Source organism: Bactrocera tryoni, chromosome 4 (genome assembly GCF_016617805.1).
Source record: "Bactrocera tryoni isolate S06 chromosome 4, CSIRO_BtryS06_freeze2, whole genome shotgun sequence".
Classification (NCBI taxonomy): Eukaryota; Metazoa; Arthropoda; class Insecta; order Diptera; family Tephritidae; genus Bactrocera; species Bactrocera tryoni.
The window spans coordinates 20,008,486-20,028,534 of NC_052502.1; the positions used below are offsets into that span (position 1 = coordinate 20,008,486).

Below are 20,049 nucleotides of genomic sequence, written 5' to 3' on the forward strand. Positions count from 1 at the left end.
AAAATTTGCTCTGATAATAAATACTATATGTATGTCATAGTCCGAAATACCAAAATATTCATATATTTTCAGAGGCATCTTTAGATATTGTAAAAAATTATTGACCACCTGAAACGCAAATCAATTTTTATGTTCGAAACACACGTAGACTGCAGTTGTCAAATTGAATTTCATAAATTCAGACTTTTTTTTAATGTTTTCAACTGTGAATACACCGAAATTCATTTAAGTTTCAGTTGAATTAGTTTACTAGTCATTTCTTTGTTTAAGATTATCATAGAAATAATTTTACATATTTATTGTCCTTAACAAGTCAAATGTCATTCTACCTTAATGAAACCCATATAAATGTTAGGTTAGGTTAGGTTTTGTAGCCTACGAGTATAAACAGTGTTTAGAACATTTTCTTTACTTGTGATACAAGCAGATAGTGAACCAGATTCTCCAGGCGGGAGACGACAGGGGACCTTACCAGTGTGGTTTTAGGCTCGGAAAATCAACAAATGACCAGATATTCACCGCGAAAAAGACCCGTGAAAAGAGAATCGAGGGCATTATGAAATATCTCCTGCCGTTAAACAAGCAGTCATCGCACTCGCGACTAGGCTCCCATATCCTTGTTGACAGTCATAACTTCGAAGTCGTAAATAATTTCGTCTATCTTGGAACCACAATATCAGCCTTGAAATCCAACGCAGAATCACTCTTGCCCATAAATGCTATTTCGGACTGAGTGGGCAATTGAGAAGTAAAGTCCTCTTTCGAAGATCAAGGACTAAACTCTATAAGTCACTCATCAACCACGGATGAAAACACCCCAGCTCTGAAAGTATTCGACGCAGTAACCGCCGAGGGAAGCAGACGAAGAGGAAACCCTTCACTCCGTTGGAAACACCAGGTGAAGAAGGATCTTGTCACACTTGGAATCTCCAATTCTCTCATCGAAATTAAGTAATACCTATTAATTGTTCCATTTTGGAATTAAAACAAATACCTCAAAAATAATATTAGCTTTGAAATCAAACTTAGAAGAAAGAAAATATCAAAGTATCATTTAAGAACTGTCCAAAACCGCTTAGGTCTTCACAGAGTAGAAGAGTTGGGTGTTCCTATAGGAGAATGATTATTTGTATATTTGCAAACTGCGACCCATTTTGAAAAGGGAAATATAGATAAACGAAAGACAATGATTAAGCTTCAGTGAGTAACTCGTCAACTTTGTGAATTTTCTAGTTAGAGGTCACAAGTTTTTATTGCCAAATCTAAGTCCAAAGTTTGTATGACAGAGTAACAATGAAAAATTGCCTTGCACTTCTGTGAAATTTGCTGACCAAACAATGTAAAGCGTGCTGTGTCGACTAACAGAGAGAAGTTTTTATGAGTCAGCAAGAAAGTTCTCAATGAGATTTGGTGTTAAAGCAACCGCCAATAGTGAAGTTCGCATAAGATGGCCAGATGAGTTTACGAATTCAACTCAACTCTTTTAAAGATAGTAAATGAAGTTTAGTTCTCGGTTTCGGAAAGTTGATGAAACTGTCGGTGTTTGATTAAGGAATTCATTAACAAAAGATAAGTCATAAGCTTAAGAGCTGTAATATGCCTCTAATCCTCCATAATTTTCTGAGTTCGAGTCTTAACAAACTTTTTCATTAGTATGCTATTTACATATTTACATAATGGAACATACATATACAGTTATATAGTAAGCTATAACATAATTGTTTCTATAACCAATAATCCATATTAAAAACCAACTATTCGCAATAGTTTTTGTTTATCGAAAGGAGATACCCTTAAACTGTCTATACAATTAAAACTCCCCGCTAACTTTCGCTATGTGCGACTACACATACAAACATACATACCGTTAATACTTTCTGCAAGGCCATGTAGTCCAAGCCATAGCCAGCAGTTTCGCCTAGACGCCGCAAAGTCTCCGCCATCGGACCGGAAAGTTCCTAGAAACAATAAAAAAGACAAAAAAAAAAACAAGAAAAACAAAAAAGCAGATGAAAAACGAATTGGAAAAAGAGCGCATACACGCAGACAATAACAAAAGCGAACAAAGAGGAAAAGTGATACAAAAGTTTCATAATTGATTTAGCGCAAACGCTTCGAGAATTTATTGCCATGCAGCTAATAATAACCGTTACGCAGCATGCAACACTCACTTGCAGCTTCGCCCAACTGGTGGCATATTGCCGACGCACCAGCTCGATAATGGTGGAAGTTAGCGCCAGACCGATGAGAATGTATAAAGTGCAGAGCAGCATGTAATTCGGTTTTTCTGTGAAGAAGAAAATACAAGAAGGAAATAAAATAAATTTAGATGGTAATGAGTGCAAGAGTGAAGGGAGAGAAGTAGTGACAAAAGCGCCAAAGCATGGCGGCTGTACATACTCGGCACTAGATCGCCGAAACCGATGGTTGTCATTGTAATGAAGCAAAAGTAGAATCCGTCAAAGAATGTCCAGTCATCTTCCCATAGCAGCAGCAACCAAGCGCCCGCAGCCAAGTAGACGCCCAGAAAACAAACGGCCAAAACGGCGTAGAACCATGTTTTGCCAATGAAATTCGTAAAGCTCGGAAATTCTGTGTAAAAGATGTTATAAACAGAAAATATAAGATGAGAGAAATATAAAGGATGCGCTCGTAAGTAATGCCCTAAGCGCTGTGCATTTATACTTGACTACACATATGGACAAAATAATAAGTACAGTTGCTACAAAATGGTGTTTAAGGAAGGTTCTTGGAAACTGGTCACTGAGTATCCATATTATGAGTCTGATGAATGAGGCAGAGAAGCCTGGGCCTCTAAAGTACTATTCGACGATACTTAGAATATATCTAGAACTAGTTTTTAGACACTTGAGGATCTTCAAAGTTAAAGGTAGGCTTCCGAGATAACGATCGTATTCAAGATTTTAAGAGTGTGAGAATAACTTAAAAAAGATTCAGGAAATGTTAGCCTGCACCAAGTGAAAAAATATTAGAGTCCAGGTTATACTAAGTAGTAATGGTGGGTATCAATTTCGTCTTCAGAAAATATGCAGGTTCTACTAAATAGTAATGATGAACTTTCGTGGGGGTTTATATAGTTTTACTTTAGCGGATATTGAAGCTTCTAAAGATATGTTTTCTTGTCCTAGTTCAAGACAAAGGATGATGTTTTAAAATGTCTTGGTTATCAAAGACTAAAGTTTACAATAAGTACAAGACGAGGCTTCTGTGGATGGGGCGAAGTCGCTGGAGAAGACACGCCGTATGTTTTTCACGGAAGGTTTGAACCTTAGAGGAAAGGAAAGGAGCTCTCCTTAGACCATAGTTTTAACTCCACCAACAATGTAGCCTGGAAATCCAATCACAGGATAACTCTTGCCAACAGGTGCTACTTCGGACTGAGTAGGCAATTGAAAAGTAAACAAAATAGGAGTCGCTCGAAAATTCCCGTCATGGTGCAGAGGCTTGAGATGACGTCAACTGATGAGTCGACGGCGAGAGTTTTCGAGAGAAAAGTTCTGCGAAAGATTTATGGTCCGCTCAAAGTTAGCCACGGCGAATATCGCATTCGATGGAACGAAGAGGTACGAGATGTACGACTACTTCATTATTAGAGTCGTTTAGACACCCAGTCTTAGCGGACCCACTGAAAACTGCGCAGCCGATGAAATCCTAAGGTGCCCTGGCTCAATTGGATTGGACATGGATTGAGTTCTCTAAACTAGTTGTTCTCAGTAAGGATCATCTTACCGCAATACTCTTACTCACAATATCCAATTGTTCACAGTAGCGAAAACCTCACCGCGGCGGCTGTTGTTAACTCGGCTGCAATCGCGTAAGCTGTGTCTACGCTTAACGGACGTAAACTTTCAAGGTTGTGGAAAAGTCTAGGTACTTCCTCCGCCCATATCCAGCTTACTCAAGACTGAGGTTGTAATATATCGGCAGTCGGCGAACCTGATGCAATTTATATTAGCCGTTTCAACAAAACTGTGGCAGGCTCAAAGCGGTAGCCGATTTTTGACAGTCTTATCGAACAGTACCTAGGAGTATTATTACATCCAAGTGGGTTCCTACTATATTTTCGAAATATCTATCATCTAACTTCAGCTTCCTCGCCTTTATGGTTGATCACTTCGAGCAGTCTAAAAAGTTTCTTCCTGCCCACTACTTTCTTTCCATTTGGAACTATCTGGTAACAAAGACGGTGAGGGTTCGAGTTCCAATTACTAAGGAAGATCAGTTTATTTGATTTCTGGAAGTAGTTGTGTATATTCTGTATGGAACAGAATATATGAGACAGAGTTTAGATTAATTTAATTATATAAAGGTATTCCGTAGTATAGAATTGTACCAAGTCTTCCCTCCAGAATAGCAAAAATAGGGACCTAATCAAAAATATCACTCATCTGTACTTATTATTTCGACCGCAGCTGTATTATACCTGTATAATAGTGAACACTTTCGGGAAGTCCATTGTCGCACTACTTACTTGGCATATATTTGCCCAACACTGAGACGGCCGTCGCGAAGAGCCGACCCCAATCTGCGATGACGGTGAGCGTAAATGGAATGCCGATCAGAGCGAAGCAAATGCAGAAAGCACGTCCGCCCGTCGTTACGGGCACTATGTTGCCATAACCTAAAAACAACGGTAAAATGTAAATATATATTTTATGCGCCTGCAGGATGAAAACAACAGCAACAACACACACATATATTTATATTATATTAAAAAGGATGCCAAAAGTCTGCCGAAAGGGAAAAGCGGAGAGAAAAGTTTTTCTTGTTCGCAGTATGACTTACTCCGTGCTTTCCCCCGAAGTGCAGACGCTTATAACGAGGCATGTGTTATATTTGTCTGCCTGTTTATTATTCACTTGTGTTTTTGTTTATATTTCAGGCGAACATCTTCATGCAAAAATAATATTTCAAATTGCTTTTGTTGTCGAGGCTTTCGGGCACAGTGGGAACTGTTGCTCTTAGCATTTGTGTCTGTGTGTGTGCATGTGTGTATCGCGGCGTTGCTTGGGCACTTACCTATTGTCGTTAACACAGTCGATGAGAAGAACACAGCTTGTAAAATGCTCCAGCGCTCATAGGGCTCTGGAAAGTCTTTATCGGCCTCAATGAGTAGACCACCCTCGGCGGCTTCCTGCACGGCCTGCGTGAGCGATAATGTGTTGTTTATTATTAATATTTACACATAAGGGTTTAGTTAGGCGTGTATGGGTGGGTTGATAGGTAAATTTTAGTTGACATGATATGTGTAATGGCTTTGTCTTGTTTCGGCGAATTTACATAAATTAATTATTTTTGTGGTTTCATGTATAAACACTGAGAAATTATTGAGCTTTGAGGTAATTTGCTTAGAGTTTTCTTATTTTTTTCGAATAAATTTTATTATTATTATTCGATTATTATTTATTATTATTATTCTATTACATTTTTTTCCATAGTAGATTCCGTCAAAAAATCGGATTTTGAATTTTTAAACCCCTAACCTTCATGACAATGATGAATGTAGTTTCCTCATAAAACATGTATATTATTAGGAGAGAGGCTTAAACTAGTCAGAAACAAATATTCTGACTATGCAATCTTCGAGATTTTTTATCTGATTCGGAACAAATTTCAGAATATAGAAGATTAAAAAAATACCATAAAAAGTGTTAACTTTGGCTGCACCGAAGCTGAAAAACCTTTCCCAGGTTCATTTCATAAAACATAAACGGTACAAAAAAGACCTTTAACTTGAATTTGATTGGCAGGTTTAATTGGCGGCTATATGTAGTCGCTGATTAGTCTGATTACGGCGGCTCCAAATAATGACCAAAAGTGCAAAATTTCACTTAACATCACTAAAACGGTAGCCATGTTCACCTACAAATGGAGTGCAGATGTTTTACGTGGGAGCCTGCCGTCGACGGCCTCATCCCATGGTGCTAAGGTGAACACGGGCCAATCCAATTGTTGGAATGGACACCTAACTCCTCATTGGTCGGGTTCGAGGCCGCACTAAAACCTCTTCTGTACTATGGGTCCGCAACCGTGCCGGTATGTGACTTCACACTGAATTGACACAAGGTTAGTTCTCCCCGCACTTGGGTTTAAACTACAGCTACCATGAATCTCTTTGAAGATCCGACCGCAATGAGCAGATTAGAATGAACTCCAAGGGCTTACTGCTCCCTGTGGTACCAGATTTAAGTCAGATCTGTAACCAAAGCTAACAAGCTACAAAAGTACGTGTGGATTGCTGCCTGACTAATAACGCATATTTTGCTTATTGACGAAGTCATTCAGCCAGAAATGGGCCTGATCGCTGAAGATGATTTTTCAAGTTGGTGCCCAGCCCAAATCACGAACATACGACGATTCTGGTGGCCAAGCGGCTCCAGTTCTTTCTTCAATTTGATCTTGCAAGGATGTAGGCCATGATATTTTGGCAAAATTCGCCGCAACGACGTCACAGAGATGCCCAACACTTGAAAACGACGTGTGAGAGACTGATTTGGGTCTTCCGCAATTGATGCGCCAGCGGCAGCAATATTCTCGACACTGCGGCTGCTTATTTGTCTCACTGGCATGGGAACATTTTGTACTGTGCCTGTGGACTCAAATGTTTCCGCTAGACGCTCAATTGTTGATTTGACCATAAATTGGACGTAGCTCTCTTAAAGTTGAGGCTCCGAATTTTGGCAGTAAATTTTAATAATTTCGACTCGTTGTTGGATCGTATATCTTTCCATGATGAAATAGCAAACCTTACTTAAGAGAAATGTCAAAAGTGCGGGAAAAATATGACGTCGTTTGCTGTCCTATTCGTCTACTTTTGTAGCGTCCCTATTGGAAAACCCGTTATTTCCAGTTGAGCACCTATTCGACTCATGACTGGTGACATTTGTTCAAACTGCATATTATGGCGCTCTTTTTTTTTCAAAGCCAAAAACAATAGACACAGTGCATTTTTGTAGATTTTAGGCTCCTCGTATGAAAGGCTTGATTTACCGCGGTCAAATGCTTAGCACCCCCTTTCCTCCTTTTTCTTTCTAGGTGTAACAAACTTCGTGGTAAACTTAATTTGTTCAGGTTATAAAATCACTAAAAGAGCTGAATTAAATATTCGATTGAGAACACTTTAATACATACACATGTATAATAATTTTTATAAATTAAATAGTGTGACATTTTTCGATGCTTAGAAGTCATCATGTATCACAATGGGTAAATTGGCGCGCTCTCTTATCTCAAACAAAAATACAACTCAGCAATAAATTTTTATTATCTCATTGAGCGTCGTTTAGTGCACAAACTATTTTTTAGCTTTGATTAAGCTGCAAAAGCGTGAATTATAGTGTGACTCGGATGGAAGCTGACTGAAGCGATTGCTGATGTGGCGTTGGTGGTGTAATGGTCAGCATAGTTGCCTTCCAAGCAGTTGATCCGGGTTCGATTCCCGGCCTACGCACAAATATTTTTTTATTTTTTGTTTCGGTATTATATATGTAAGTTGTTAAACAAAAAAATAAGAGTAATAAGTAAATAAAACAAAGTCAAGCCAATAATCTCTGACAAGTTGTTCCAACTCGTCCCACATAGGCCAGTGCTGAAACCTTTGAAAATTGTAGCAAGTGATAAAAAGTTAGAGAGAATTAAACTCATTGGAACAGAAAGATTAAATAACAAAAATGAAAGCAAATATAGTGTAGGGACGATCTAAGGTCTGAAAGTGAAATGGGAGGAAGGTGGTTGAATTATATAGTATTAAGAAGGGTTTATCTCGATTTCTGTCAACACTATGAGTTCAACGAAGAAAAGTTATTTTTATCGTCATAAACTATTTGACCGATTCTCAGCAAATTTAATGCATAACATTCTTATTATGTCCATTCGACTGAGTATTGAACCATGGAAGGATGGAGTCATGTGTAGAAGTTTACGCAAGTGAAGAAAGCTCTTTGACTGCCATTCACTTGGGAATGGTCAGAGACGATTCTTTTACATATGACTCAAGCAGGTCACGACTTCCTTGTCCTCTGGGTAGCCGAAAAACATTCAACGACCAAACGAACTAAAGTGAGAAGGCGTCCCTCCCCAAGGCTGTGCGCTGAGTTTAGGATCCGCCACATAAAAAACACCCCCAATGAAAGGAAGAAAACGGCCTCGGATGAGAAATCCCCCTTTTGATAAGAAATTCTAACAGCAATTACCCGTCTGAAGAACAAAAAAGTGGCGTGGGCCGAAGTATTGCCGGACGAGTTAAGAAATGATAAGGAGCTTGCATCAGCTTCTTTGTAGAATATGGTCGGGCGAAAGCATGCTCGACGATTGAAATTTAAGTGTGCTCTCCCCAATCCACAAAAAGGGAGACCCCACAATCTGCGCCTACTACCGTGGGGTAAGTCTCCTCAACATCGCGTATAAGGTTCTATCGAGCGTATTGTTTGACAGATTAAAGCCCACCGTCAACAAACTGATTGAACCTTATTAGTGCATTCGACGCAGTATCCGCCGGAGGAACACAGAAGAAGAGGAAAACCTCCACGCTGTTGGAAAGACCAGGTGGAGAACGACCGGCGCGCTATTGTAAACCACGTAAAGAAAACATCAACCCCGCAAAGTGAAAATATGCTGCCAATAATTTTCTAACCACCCTTCCATACTCACAAAAAACCAATTTTTTGAAACTTCGCTCTTCCAGCTGTACTTACCACCTCATATTTTGCTAATTCCTTCGCTATCAGCTCGTTAAAATTTAACACATCTGTATTATTCAATATGGTCGTGATGAATTTTTCGCGATGTGTCTTTACAACACCCTTCAAATACTGTAAACGTTCCAATTCCGCAGGACGTTCCAGTTGACGGAAGACCTGAAACGAAAAAAACAAAACAAAACAACAACTATAAATAAATTGTGTAAAGAAAGTTTATAAATATAATCATAACAGACTAAAGCTTCGTGCGCTATTTTCAGCTTTTATTTACCGTTGTGGACCACAAAGCAAAGAAAAAAAAGAAAAACAAACAAAAGACAAAAATTCGCCTGGTAATCACCAGGAATTCTTCTGTGCTGCATATTTGCATGATCTCTCGCTGTGTCTGTTGTTTATCTCGCGCTACTCACGGACAGCTCGTTTCAAGCAAAGCAGACAGCTGTTTGCCCTGCGGCGCGAGGAGACCGGGTATACTAAAGAGTCTATTGTGTAATTGAAAGGCTTCCCGCGAATTTGACGGATTACTTGATCATTTGGGAAAACAGAGCTGATTTGTGCCGTCGTGCTTCTGCTTTGTGCATCAAATCGTATTTTTATGAACTTACGAAACATTAGGTACGACTATCCGGCATTTGAAAGCGTGTGAAAACATGTGTGTGTGTGCCCATTTGCTATTTTCGTTTATGGTTTTGTGTTCGATTTGCGGTTATGTGGTAATTTTGTGTTTGAAAAGTCTTTATTGATCTTTTATGCGAGTGCAGTTAGTCTGAGACAGCAATAAATAGATAATTAGGACAATGCTTTTGTTTACACTTTTCGCCTTTATTCACATAATTAGTCTATTTAATCTTAAACACTAATTTTATAACGATAGAAAATTTTTTGAAAACATTGAAATGGTTTTTGGGTTATTTTTAATATGAGAATTGAGTACTGAGTGCAGCCTTTTTGAGCTCAGGATTCTTACACTCCTTGCCTACTAATAAAAGTCGAACAAAAAATAGAAAGGGATGATTATTACTCAAGGCCTTTGGATCCATCTACGTGGGTAGGGATCATATCACCACCATTGCGTAAAGCAAGTTCCTGGAATTGTTCAGAGTTCTGGATCTTTCTGACCATATCTGATATGGAAAGTGCAAAATGAATCACAGGTCACAGTGCAAAACCTCTATTATTTTCTATCTAACAATGACTCTTAGAAGGATACCTAATAAATTTTGAACTCTGTTCTTAACCAAAAATTTATAAGAGCAATCAATTTGATAGAGTCAAAAATTGCATCGGCATTCTTTGACTTTTTAAGAATTGTAAAGTTATCGACTAATTATTATCGAACAAAATTTAACATAGAAACATATCGATTAAAATTTTATAATATCGATACTAAAACAGAAAATTCTCACTTTTTATAATAGAAAAGTTAAAGTCAGATATTTCTCATAAATATGAAAAACGAATTAATAATTTTAAAAATAAAGACTGTTTATATCGATGACGTTTGAACACAAAGCTACTTGCGGTGACCACTACTATTCTTTGGAGATTCATAAAAAATTTATGAGAGAAAAGAAAAACGTTTTATTAATAGATGATCCAGTGCCTAATTGATCCGTTTCTGAGCGTTTTTGGGAAAACGTTCCACTGCGTTCAAAAACCTTTTGCTAATTATCGAAAAACTCGAAAATCGTTTGTCGGTTTTACATTAAATTTTCAGTTAATAATAAGATAATATACTTTAAAAAAATGCAATTAAATTTTTTGAAAACTCTGACTACCCAAAATGTTTAATCAAACGATTATAAAAAAATTGCTATGGTTCTTTGAATGGTAATAATTTAATATTCTAAAATTTTTCTTAAGACTTTTGGAGTACCAGAAATATGTACTTACTTTTTCAATATATGTATATATTGTCTTAGGAAGTAATTTAACTCCTATCTATAATGTGAAAATGGACGAAATCGGATGAAAACCTCGTTCACTCCCATATAATGGTACTGTTCAAAACTACTAAAAGCACGATAAATCAATAACTAAATGCGCCAGAAACGTAACAACCCGCCAGTATGATATGTCAAAGCTTTATAGGGACCGGGGTAAAAATTGAGCGAGCCTTTTGCACCGTAGCACCGCCTACTTTTTACTGAAATCCCATATCTCGCAACCCGACTGACCGTTTTCAACAAAAGTTAGTATGTGGTATTATTTTTATATTTTTATGTCACATTGTGAAAATAAGCGAAATCGGACAATAACCACACCTACTTCCCACATAGCACAATTTTAAATTCTACTTGATTCTTTTACTTTTCAGTACACTAATCAAGAATCAATTAATATAATGGGACTAAACTTTGTACGAATAATGCCTTTAGTGCATGCCACCTTATGATCAAAAATTCTTCAATTCCAACAAAAATTGTTCAAGACCCTAGGTACCGATTATTTGGATCCCAGTACCAATAGTTGCCTTTTGATCGAAAATATCGGTCAATGTGTGAGTTATTTAATTGAAATTCAGGAATAGTACTTCTCTGACAATGGTATGTCTGTATGTTAAAAATGCCATGAATCAGGTCATTACTTTCCTGAGCCCCCATATACCTAATATAAAGATTTTCGAAATTCCAGGTGACTTTATGCAGGATATATCAGCCAATATGTGGGTTATCTCAATGAAAATAAGGGAGCGTGTTTGCTCAAAACAGTGTATCTTTGCGCCGAACATAGACAAAATCCGACAAAAACTTGACCAACCTCCTATATAACTAATATCATGATTTTCGAAACTCCGGTTGACTTAACTCTATATGATTGCTTTTTTAGTATATAACATGTCAATAGTATGTAGTATTTCGAAAAATTGATAAAATCTAGTCGATACTACCCCAGCTGCCATATACTGCATATAATGGTTTTCGTTTTTCTAACAAATCTTATGTGTCTGTCAGTATAGAAGTTATATATATTATAGTATATGTACTCGTATATATAAAATTGCTTGGATTTCGATTCTCAGGTTGACGTTTTACACCATAAAGTATTTCCCTGGTTTTGATTCTTGTAAATTGCAAGAGTATAATATGTTTGGTTGCACCCGAACTTAGGCGCTTCCTTACTTGTTCTAAACGCGTTTGATATCAAAGATAATGCCTTGTGCGCAGCTAAAAGTATTTCTACATATTTATATCTATTTAATAAATAAAAATTGGTTTATTTAGAGATCAAAACATATCAATTAATATCGATAATTATCAACGATTATCGATTATTAATAAATATAAATTAATCGGAGTACATTTTGATATTGTTAAAATATAAATGAGCATAGCATTTAAGATTAACGAATTTGAAAAGTAATTGAAAAGCATAAATTTACAATTTTAGAGAATATGGTAGAGGCCCGCTAATCCGGACACGGCCTAATCCGGATTCCACTGTAATCCGGACAGGGTTAAAAAATTCAAAATTTCTATTATGTCCCTTGTAATCGGACCCGACATTCTCTATCCGTATTCTCTAATCCGGATCACATATTTATTATTCACTACATTTACTTTTATGATTTATTGTTTTAAGTTTTTTTTTGGAACATGTGTATTATTTGTTATAATAAGCAAACAGAAATTTATAAATATTTTTTCTTAATACGAGTACATAGTTCTGATATGTCTTTGGTAATCCGGTAATCCTTATATTCCGGATAGGGGCCGGTTTTAATTGATCCGGATTAGCGGGCCTCTACTGTATGCTGAAAATTGTTTATAGAGAAAATATAGCGACAAACTTTTGTTCCGCTCATATCGGAATAGGAATGAGTTTTAACTCTATTGTCATTCCTAAATCCTAAAATCCTTTTAGTTTAGAGCAAAACGCAGGAGATCGATTTTACGAACTACTTTCCCTTGGTAAAGTTAATCTTTCCGAAATAGAAGGAGCTTTCAAAGGACATTGTTCAATAAAGATTCATGCGGTAAAGCTAAAAATCTTGTCGGACGCAAATAGTTAAAGTTGTGGCGCGGAAGGTTAGGCTGAAACATCCCGGCGGTTTCTCATGCATTGTCCAGCCGTTGCAAGGCTGAGATTGAAACTGACATTAACAGCCTTAACAAATTTGTGAGAGCCTACAAGACCTTTGTCGATTTGTGAGGATTTCATGTTCTAAGCTGTTCACGTGAGATTCCTGTTAGGATTGACCTAGTAAACTGATCCTAACCTAAACTAATGATGAAATAATAGTAGGTTCAAGTTGGGTCTGTACTCAAACAATTTTGAGGGCGAAAAAAAATTTAGTGGAATACCCAAAAATAAAATTGAAAACCGACAATATGTTCAGTCAAAACCATAATCGAATATTGAAAGTATTTACAAAAGACTTTCCGAAATTAATTTCAAGTTCAAATTAATTTCAAGTTCGTCTCTTTTGCATTTATGGTGCAGAATTTTGCCGAGACTATTATTAGATCGAGGTATAACCAAAACTTTGTAATTATCTCATCTACAAAATTTATAGCATATTTATAGTATTGTTTACGAAATCTAATGATAGTGAGAACGGATATCTAAAAATTCGCCAACAACGTCATCGAATCTAATTATTTTGTTGATGAACGCGTTTGCCTGGCAACATTTGTCTTAATTATTGTGCAAGTGTGTGCGCAATCTGCTAAATTATATGTGTAAGCAGTAGAAAGTTTGTGTAGAGCAATTTAAATTATCCAATTCATTAATCTTATTTCATTCACAAATAGCCAAAATTATTGGTGTAAACAAAAGTGCAAAATATTCGAAAAATGATTTATGGAAAAGTAAATTTTTCTTATTTTGTAAAATATTTATCTGCAATATTTGCGTTTATATGGTAAAGTAGCTTAAGTCGACTTATTTGTAGGAGGAAAATTTTAGTTATAGTCATCTAAGTGGAAAATGATAATACAGGGTGGGCCATCTAACGTTTTAAATTTGAATTATCTATATTTCGACATTGGAAACGTCAAATACCATTCGGAAAGTGACAGATATTCAGTAAAAAGTCTAAAATTTACGAAATGGGTCGCTATTCACTAGAAGAAAACTGGGAAATGTTGAAAACTTGAAAAAAACCCGATGATGGTCAATTTTACCGAAAAATCATCTTTTCGGACGAGGCTCATTTCCACCTCGATGGTTACGTTAACAAGCAGAATTGTCGCATTTGGGGCACAGAAAACCCGCACGTAATCGTCGAGAAGCCAATGCACCCAGCACGAAGCACTGTAGTGTATGGTGCGGATTTTGGTCTGGTGGAGTCATCGGCCCATTTTTCTTCGAAAATGAAGAAGGAACCGCCGAACCATCAATGGTGAGCGATATCGCGCAACGTTATCCGAATTTTTCTTCAAGCGAATTGAAGAGGAAGACTTGGACAACATTTGGTTCCAACAGGACGGCGCTACGTGCCATACAGCAAACACTACACTTAATCTTTTACGCCCTATCTTCAAAAATCGCATAATCAGCAAAAGAGGTGATGTGAATTGGCCTCCCAGAAGCTGTGATTTAACTCCGTTAGACTATTTTCTGTGGGGAGCTGTTAAAGATAATGTTACGCCAACCGTCCAGAAACAATTCAAGATCTAAAGTACGAGATTCAAGCTGCTGTAGCTGCCATAAGGCCTGAAACCATCGAGAAAGTACTCCAAAATTGGGTGGATCGGATAAGCTACTGTAAACTCAGCCGTGGTGGTCATTTGTCAGAAATTGTTTTACACAAATAAATTTCATAAAACAACCTTTTAAATAAATGTTAGACCTTTGAAAAATATGAAGCCGTTTTTTTTTTGACTTTTTATTTTTTATATATATTATTATTATTATTTTTTATATATTATGATTGTATTTGGAAAAGAAAAAAAGAAAGTTCAGAGACGCGTCTTAAAATTTTTCATTCATATGATTGAATCATAATTGAACCGGATTGAAAAAAATTTTTTTTTTCTCATATTAAAATTTTTTATTATCTCCTTTGAAAATACTACTAAGGAAATGAAAGCATGCCAACGTTTAATCCAATCCTCAATACACCTGTCATTAGCCTTGGATGGAATGCCTTCAATGCTTTCAGCGATTGTTTCTTTTTATTAGTTTCGGCTCATTTTTGGACCGCCATTCGCTAGATTGTTGAACAGTTTTTGGGTTATATTCATAAAACCATGCCTCGTTACCAGTAAAAATGCGCTATATGAATACAGGGTTCTCAACTACGTTGTCAAGCATCTCTTTCGCGATCTCTACTTGACGTCGTTTTTGCAAAAGCTTAGATCTCTTGGTACGAGCTTAGTATTGACACGCTTCATACCGAAAACATTAACCAAAATAAATTAAGTCGATCCGTAGAAAATGAGATCCTTTGTTATCTCTCTGATGCCAACTCGACGATTTTCGAGCACTTTTTCGTTAACTTTTTTGATGTTTTCATCACAAACAGAAGAGACAAGTTTTCGACGACTTCTCGACCTTCACTGTATGTTTTTTGTCACCCAAATACTTGTGTTCGTGATAAAATCGACTACTCAAAATACTTCTGCAACACTTTTTACGACTCCGAAGCAGTGATTTTATTGTAAACACCAAAATTCAAGTAAACTCGTTATTCAAGACTTTTTCCATAGTAAAAATCGCCAGAAAAAAATGTTCGCATCGCAAACAGCTGCCGTTCTTACGACAGACGACAAGTTGTGGTTCTTACGACAGCTGAAACGGTTCCAGACTGTCAACTCGACAGAATTCTGCCGCTACAACAACAACAACATCGAATTAATTGTCAAATAGAGTTCAAACATCACAGGAACATAAAAAAGTTGTCATATTCTAGGCTAAATTTTTTTTTATGGACCAGTCCGGGTCAAATTTGATCAAATGGTATAATCTCTTGAAATAACTGGTACTCCATACAACAAAATTAAAAAAATTTGATGCTTCAATTTCTCATATGTTCAGCGAGCACCTTGTTGTTTTCATGTTTCTAGTCACGTGACGACATTGAGTGAAGCAGAGAAATCAATAAAAAAGTCACGTTTTTGCTGCTATCCATAGGCCAACTGATAATAACCATAAGCATCATAAGTAGACTTTTTCATATATACATATGCAAATACATACATACATATATGTTTCTAGTTGAAAATAAAAATACGTGCGTCTTGTAGTGACCTCGGTAACGCACTTATATGCTCTTAGTTGAATGCCTAAAATATGTAAATACATATAAAATATATGAGTAGGTGTGAACTTTTAGGAATTAATATGCGCGAAGCATTTTCTTCGTATGTGGTTTATTCAATTTCTTGCATGTATCTTGGATATGCCGAAGGCTTATTATTCGTGAAAAGGGATAAATACAAAATTTTATGTCGTTAAGGCGAGTTTCAAGTTCTTCGTTTCAATAAGATAACATACAATAATATAAAACCTTAAATTAGATAAAAAATCAAATAAAAAATACTTGGCAACCCTATTTTAGATAGTGAATACAGAAAATAATATTTTTTTAGTAAATGGGTGATCGACTACTAAAGCTATAAAATAATGCCAATCATAATTTTATTAGGTGCTACTGTGAACTCCTTTACTTTAAACTTTTTGAGGAGAGTTGCCACCTTTTCATATTTTTTTAAACATTTTAATTCATAACCTGTGCTTACCACTACAACACTAACTGATGAGATGCACCAAATTGTCCATTGAAGACTAAAAAATTATAGTGATTTTTAGGAATGTTGCCAACTTTTTTAAATTGTAATTCAATAAAATTTCGTAAACTTCGTATTTTAAAAAAGTAAATATAACATTGCAATGTAGAATGCAAACAAAAATCTTAAAAAAAAGGTTGTGGCTCAAACTATTTTCTGAGCAGAGTGGCCACATTTTTGAAATTTAACTTCAGTAAAATTGATAACGGCTATGTAGCATTGCAATACATCAAATTGAAGTGGTTTAAGAGCTAACTACGCTTGCATTAAACTAAAAATTTGAGCAGAGTTGCCACATGTTTATATTTTTAATTAACTTAAGTTCCTAAAATAAGTTAAGTATCATAATACTTACTGATGAGGTAAACTTAATTTTATGTTAAAGACATAAAACTAAAAAATAAAGCTGAAACTATTTTGGGGAATGTTGCCAACTATCTTATATTTTATGTTCTATAAATTTTGTACTGTTAATACAATACCAAAATGTCGGTGTCAAACTGAAAATATTTTAAAAAGATTGTGATTGAAATAATTTTGTGAGAAAAGTGGCCATTTTTTATCATTTTTGAGAAGAGGTACCACCTGTTTATAAATTGTTATTCATTTAAGTCCCCAAGATAAGTTAAGCACTACAACATTTAAAAAAATTAAATCTAGTATTGAAAAAAAAACGAATTTCGTTTGAACTATTTTCTATGGAGTGGCCACCTGTATACAATTTAATTTCAATAAAATTAACCACGGTAATGTAATACTACAAGATGGGTAACAAATTTAACCGATATGTAAGAGCTGACAGCTGAAAATGTTTTCTGACAAGTGTGGCCACCTGTTTAAAATCCTAAATAAAACGAAATTGATAACGTTAAGTAGTATTACAATATGGGTATCAAACTACATAAAGTGGTTTAAGAAGAATTCTCTTTGGAATTACTTTCTGAGGGGAGTGGCCACCTGTTTAAAATTTTAATCTCAGTAAAATTAACGTCAATATAGTATTAGAGTAGCGTATCAAATGAAAGTGGTTTGTATTTATATAGCTTGAATTATATTCTGAAAAGGGTTGCCACATGTTTTAAATTTAAAATTGAATAGAATTGATCAAGTAAACATTACGATATGAGTATCAAACTAAAGTAGCTTAAAAGGCCATTTAACTGAATTTTTTTAAGAGTGGCCACCTGTTTAAAATTAAATTTCAATAAAATTGATAAAGCGAACAAAAAAACGCAATATGTTTATCAAACTGAACAGCTTTACGAAAGTTTGCATTCGAAAAAAAGTTTAAGAGAAGAGTGGCCACCTATTTTAAAATTTTAGTTCAATAAAATTGATAACTTTAACTCAATATTGTAATATCGGTGTCCAGCTAAAGTGCTTTTAAGAAGTTTAAAATTGAAAATATTTTTGAGTAGAGTGGCCACCTGGTAGAAACTTATTTACGTATTTCAATATAAACTTCATCAATTTATTCTATTTCATGAGAAGTCAGAATTTAATCAATTAAACGCATAAAGCACTCATTAACAATGAGCTCCCAGGTTTATTCTGCGTATTTAATTCATTTACAAGAAAAATCGCTACAATTTCTTAAAAACATTTATTCATCAGCAAATTGCTACAATTTTCGAAGCTGAAATGAAAATAAACAAAAAGTCATTACTAAATCAATTCTTGATTGCGAACACGCCCACATGCGGAGTATATAACTCAAGTGATGTAAAATAAATAAACTAATCGACTCTTCTGATTGATTTGTGATGAGTTAACGGCACGCGCGCGCTCCTCTTTGATGCCGTTACTTTTTACAATTTCAATTAATTGTAAAATTTTGTTGAATTTCGCTTTAAAATGTTGCTAATGAGTTGAAATTGTTTACAACCAACAAAATGCCCAATTAATACAGCTCTATTATATAATATTGGGCGCTGAACACGCTCAGTTTGTTGCTCTCCATTAGATAATATATTTATTTTTAGCTAAATATTGAGCATTGGCATAATTAAAATAATTGATGTTTCTTGAGAAAATGCAAAATACTCGAAACAAAGAAAATAACAAAAGATTTTACAAATTTTCAATATTTTTTTATATTTTTTCGCAGTAATTTTGCGCAGAAACGCATTTGTGTGTTTATAATAAAAAGTGTTTGCACCTTTTGTTCGAAAATTGTTGATTGATTTGCCTGTAAAGAGTGGCAAGAGAATGTTTCACTTTGCCTTTGAATGAAAACCTGAAAATGTGTGAAGGTGTGAGGTTAGGTACGAATGAATCACGAACATTTTCAGCACTCATTCATTTACATTATTGCCACGAGCAGAGTTATGCATGCGTGAAAGCTTTTACTGATTTTTGAAAGCGGAGAGAGTAATGAACTCACTTTTACTTACGGAAGAACTTTTTTGGATTGCAGCTTGGCGATGTACCATTGCCATTATGTAAAATTTCTTGTAATAAGTAAATCTAATTCAGCCTAAATTTACAAAATTTTTCAATTAGAGTTTAAATTCCAAGTCTAAGCCTAAATAACGGTTCCATGATTAATATAAATCAACTCTCTTTTAAATTCTGACCACCACCTTTGATATCCAAGCTACTTCCCTATTTATACAAAAAAAAGTGGCAGGAAGTTTGAAGGCCAACTAATAAATCTATTGACGACTGAAAAATTTTGAAGACTGTAATACAATCTTAGACATTGTGGTGCATTCATAGTAGTATTTCGAGCACTACCCTCGCCCACAAAGACTTTTCACGAAAAATAACTTTATGGCTGAGGGATTGTTCTCCGAGGTATTAAAACACCTCAACTAAATCTGTCTCCAAATTTAAAAATAACAAAAAACAAGTAAGGAAGGGCTAAGTTCGGGTGTCACCGAACATTTTATACTCTCGCATGATAAAGTGATAATCGAGATTTCATTATACGTCATTTACATATTTTTCAAATACCGTATTTGTGTAAAGTTTTATTCCGCTATCATCATTGGTTCTTAATGTATGTACTCGTATTATACAGAGAAGGCATCAGATGGAATTCAAAATAGCGTTATATTGGAAGAAGGCGTGGTTGTGAACCGATTTCACCCATATTTCGTACATGTCAACAGGGTGTTAAGAAAGTATTATATACCGAATTTCATTGAAATCGGTAGATTAGTTCCTGAGATTTAGTTTTTGGTCCATAAGTGGGCGAGGCCACGCCCATTTTCAATTTTTAAAAAACGCCTGGGTGCAGCTTCATGCTGCAATTTCTTCCGTAAAATTTTGTGCTTCTGACGTTTTTTGTTAGTCCGTTAACGCACTTTTAGTTGATTTTCCACATAACCTTTGTATGGGAGGTAGGCGTGGTTATTATCCGATTTCTTCCATTTTTGAACTGTATATGGAAATGCCTGAAGGAAACGACTCTATAGAGTTTGGTCGACATATCTATAGTAGTTTCCGAGATATGTACAAAAAACTTAGTAGGGGGTGGGGCCACGCCCACTTTTCCAAAAAAATTACGTCCAAATATGCCGCTCCCAAATGCCAACCTTTGTGCCAAATTTCACTTTGATATCTTTATTTATGGGTTAGTTATGACACTTTAT

General features: G+C 35.6%; 1 protein-coding gene and 1 non-coding gene across 2 annotated transcripts in view; one reads left to right on the top strand and one right to left on the bottom strand.

The window, feature by feature from the left end:
* Positions 1 to 20,049, bottom strand: part of LOC120775932 (TWiK family of potassium channels protein 7) — a 52,096-nt gene that overhangs the window by 3,379 nt on the left and 28,668 nt on the right. Inside the window, exons 2-7 of the mRNA XM_040106339.1 lie at positions 8,715 to 8,876; positions 5,041 to 5,164; positions 4,493 to 4,642; positions 2,401 to 2,592; positions 2,172 to 2,287; positions 1,866 to 1,958 (exon numbers count right to left, since the gene is read on the bottom strand). Coding sequence (XP_039962273.1) covers positions 1,866 to 1,958; positions 2,172 to 2,287; positions 2,401 to 2,592; positions 4,493 to 4,642; positions 5,041 to 5,164; positions 8,715 to 8,876 — 837 coding nt within the window. The remainder of the gene's footprint in view (positions 1 to 1,865; positions 1,959 to 2,171; positions 2,288 to 2,400; positions 2,593 to 4,492; positions 4,643 to 5,040; positions 5,165 to 8,714; positions 8,877 to 20,049) is intronic.
* On the top strand, positions 7,400 to 7,471 carry Trnag-ucc. Its single transcript has one exon. It is a non-coding gene; the product is annotated as a tRNA-Gly (tRNA).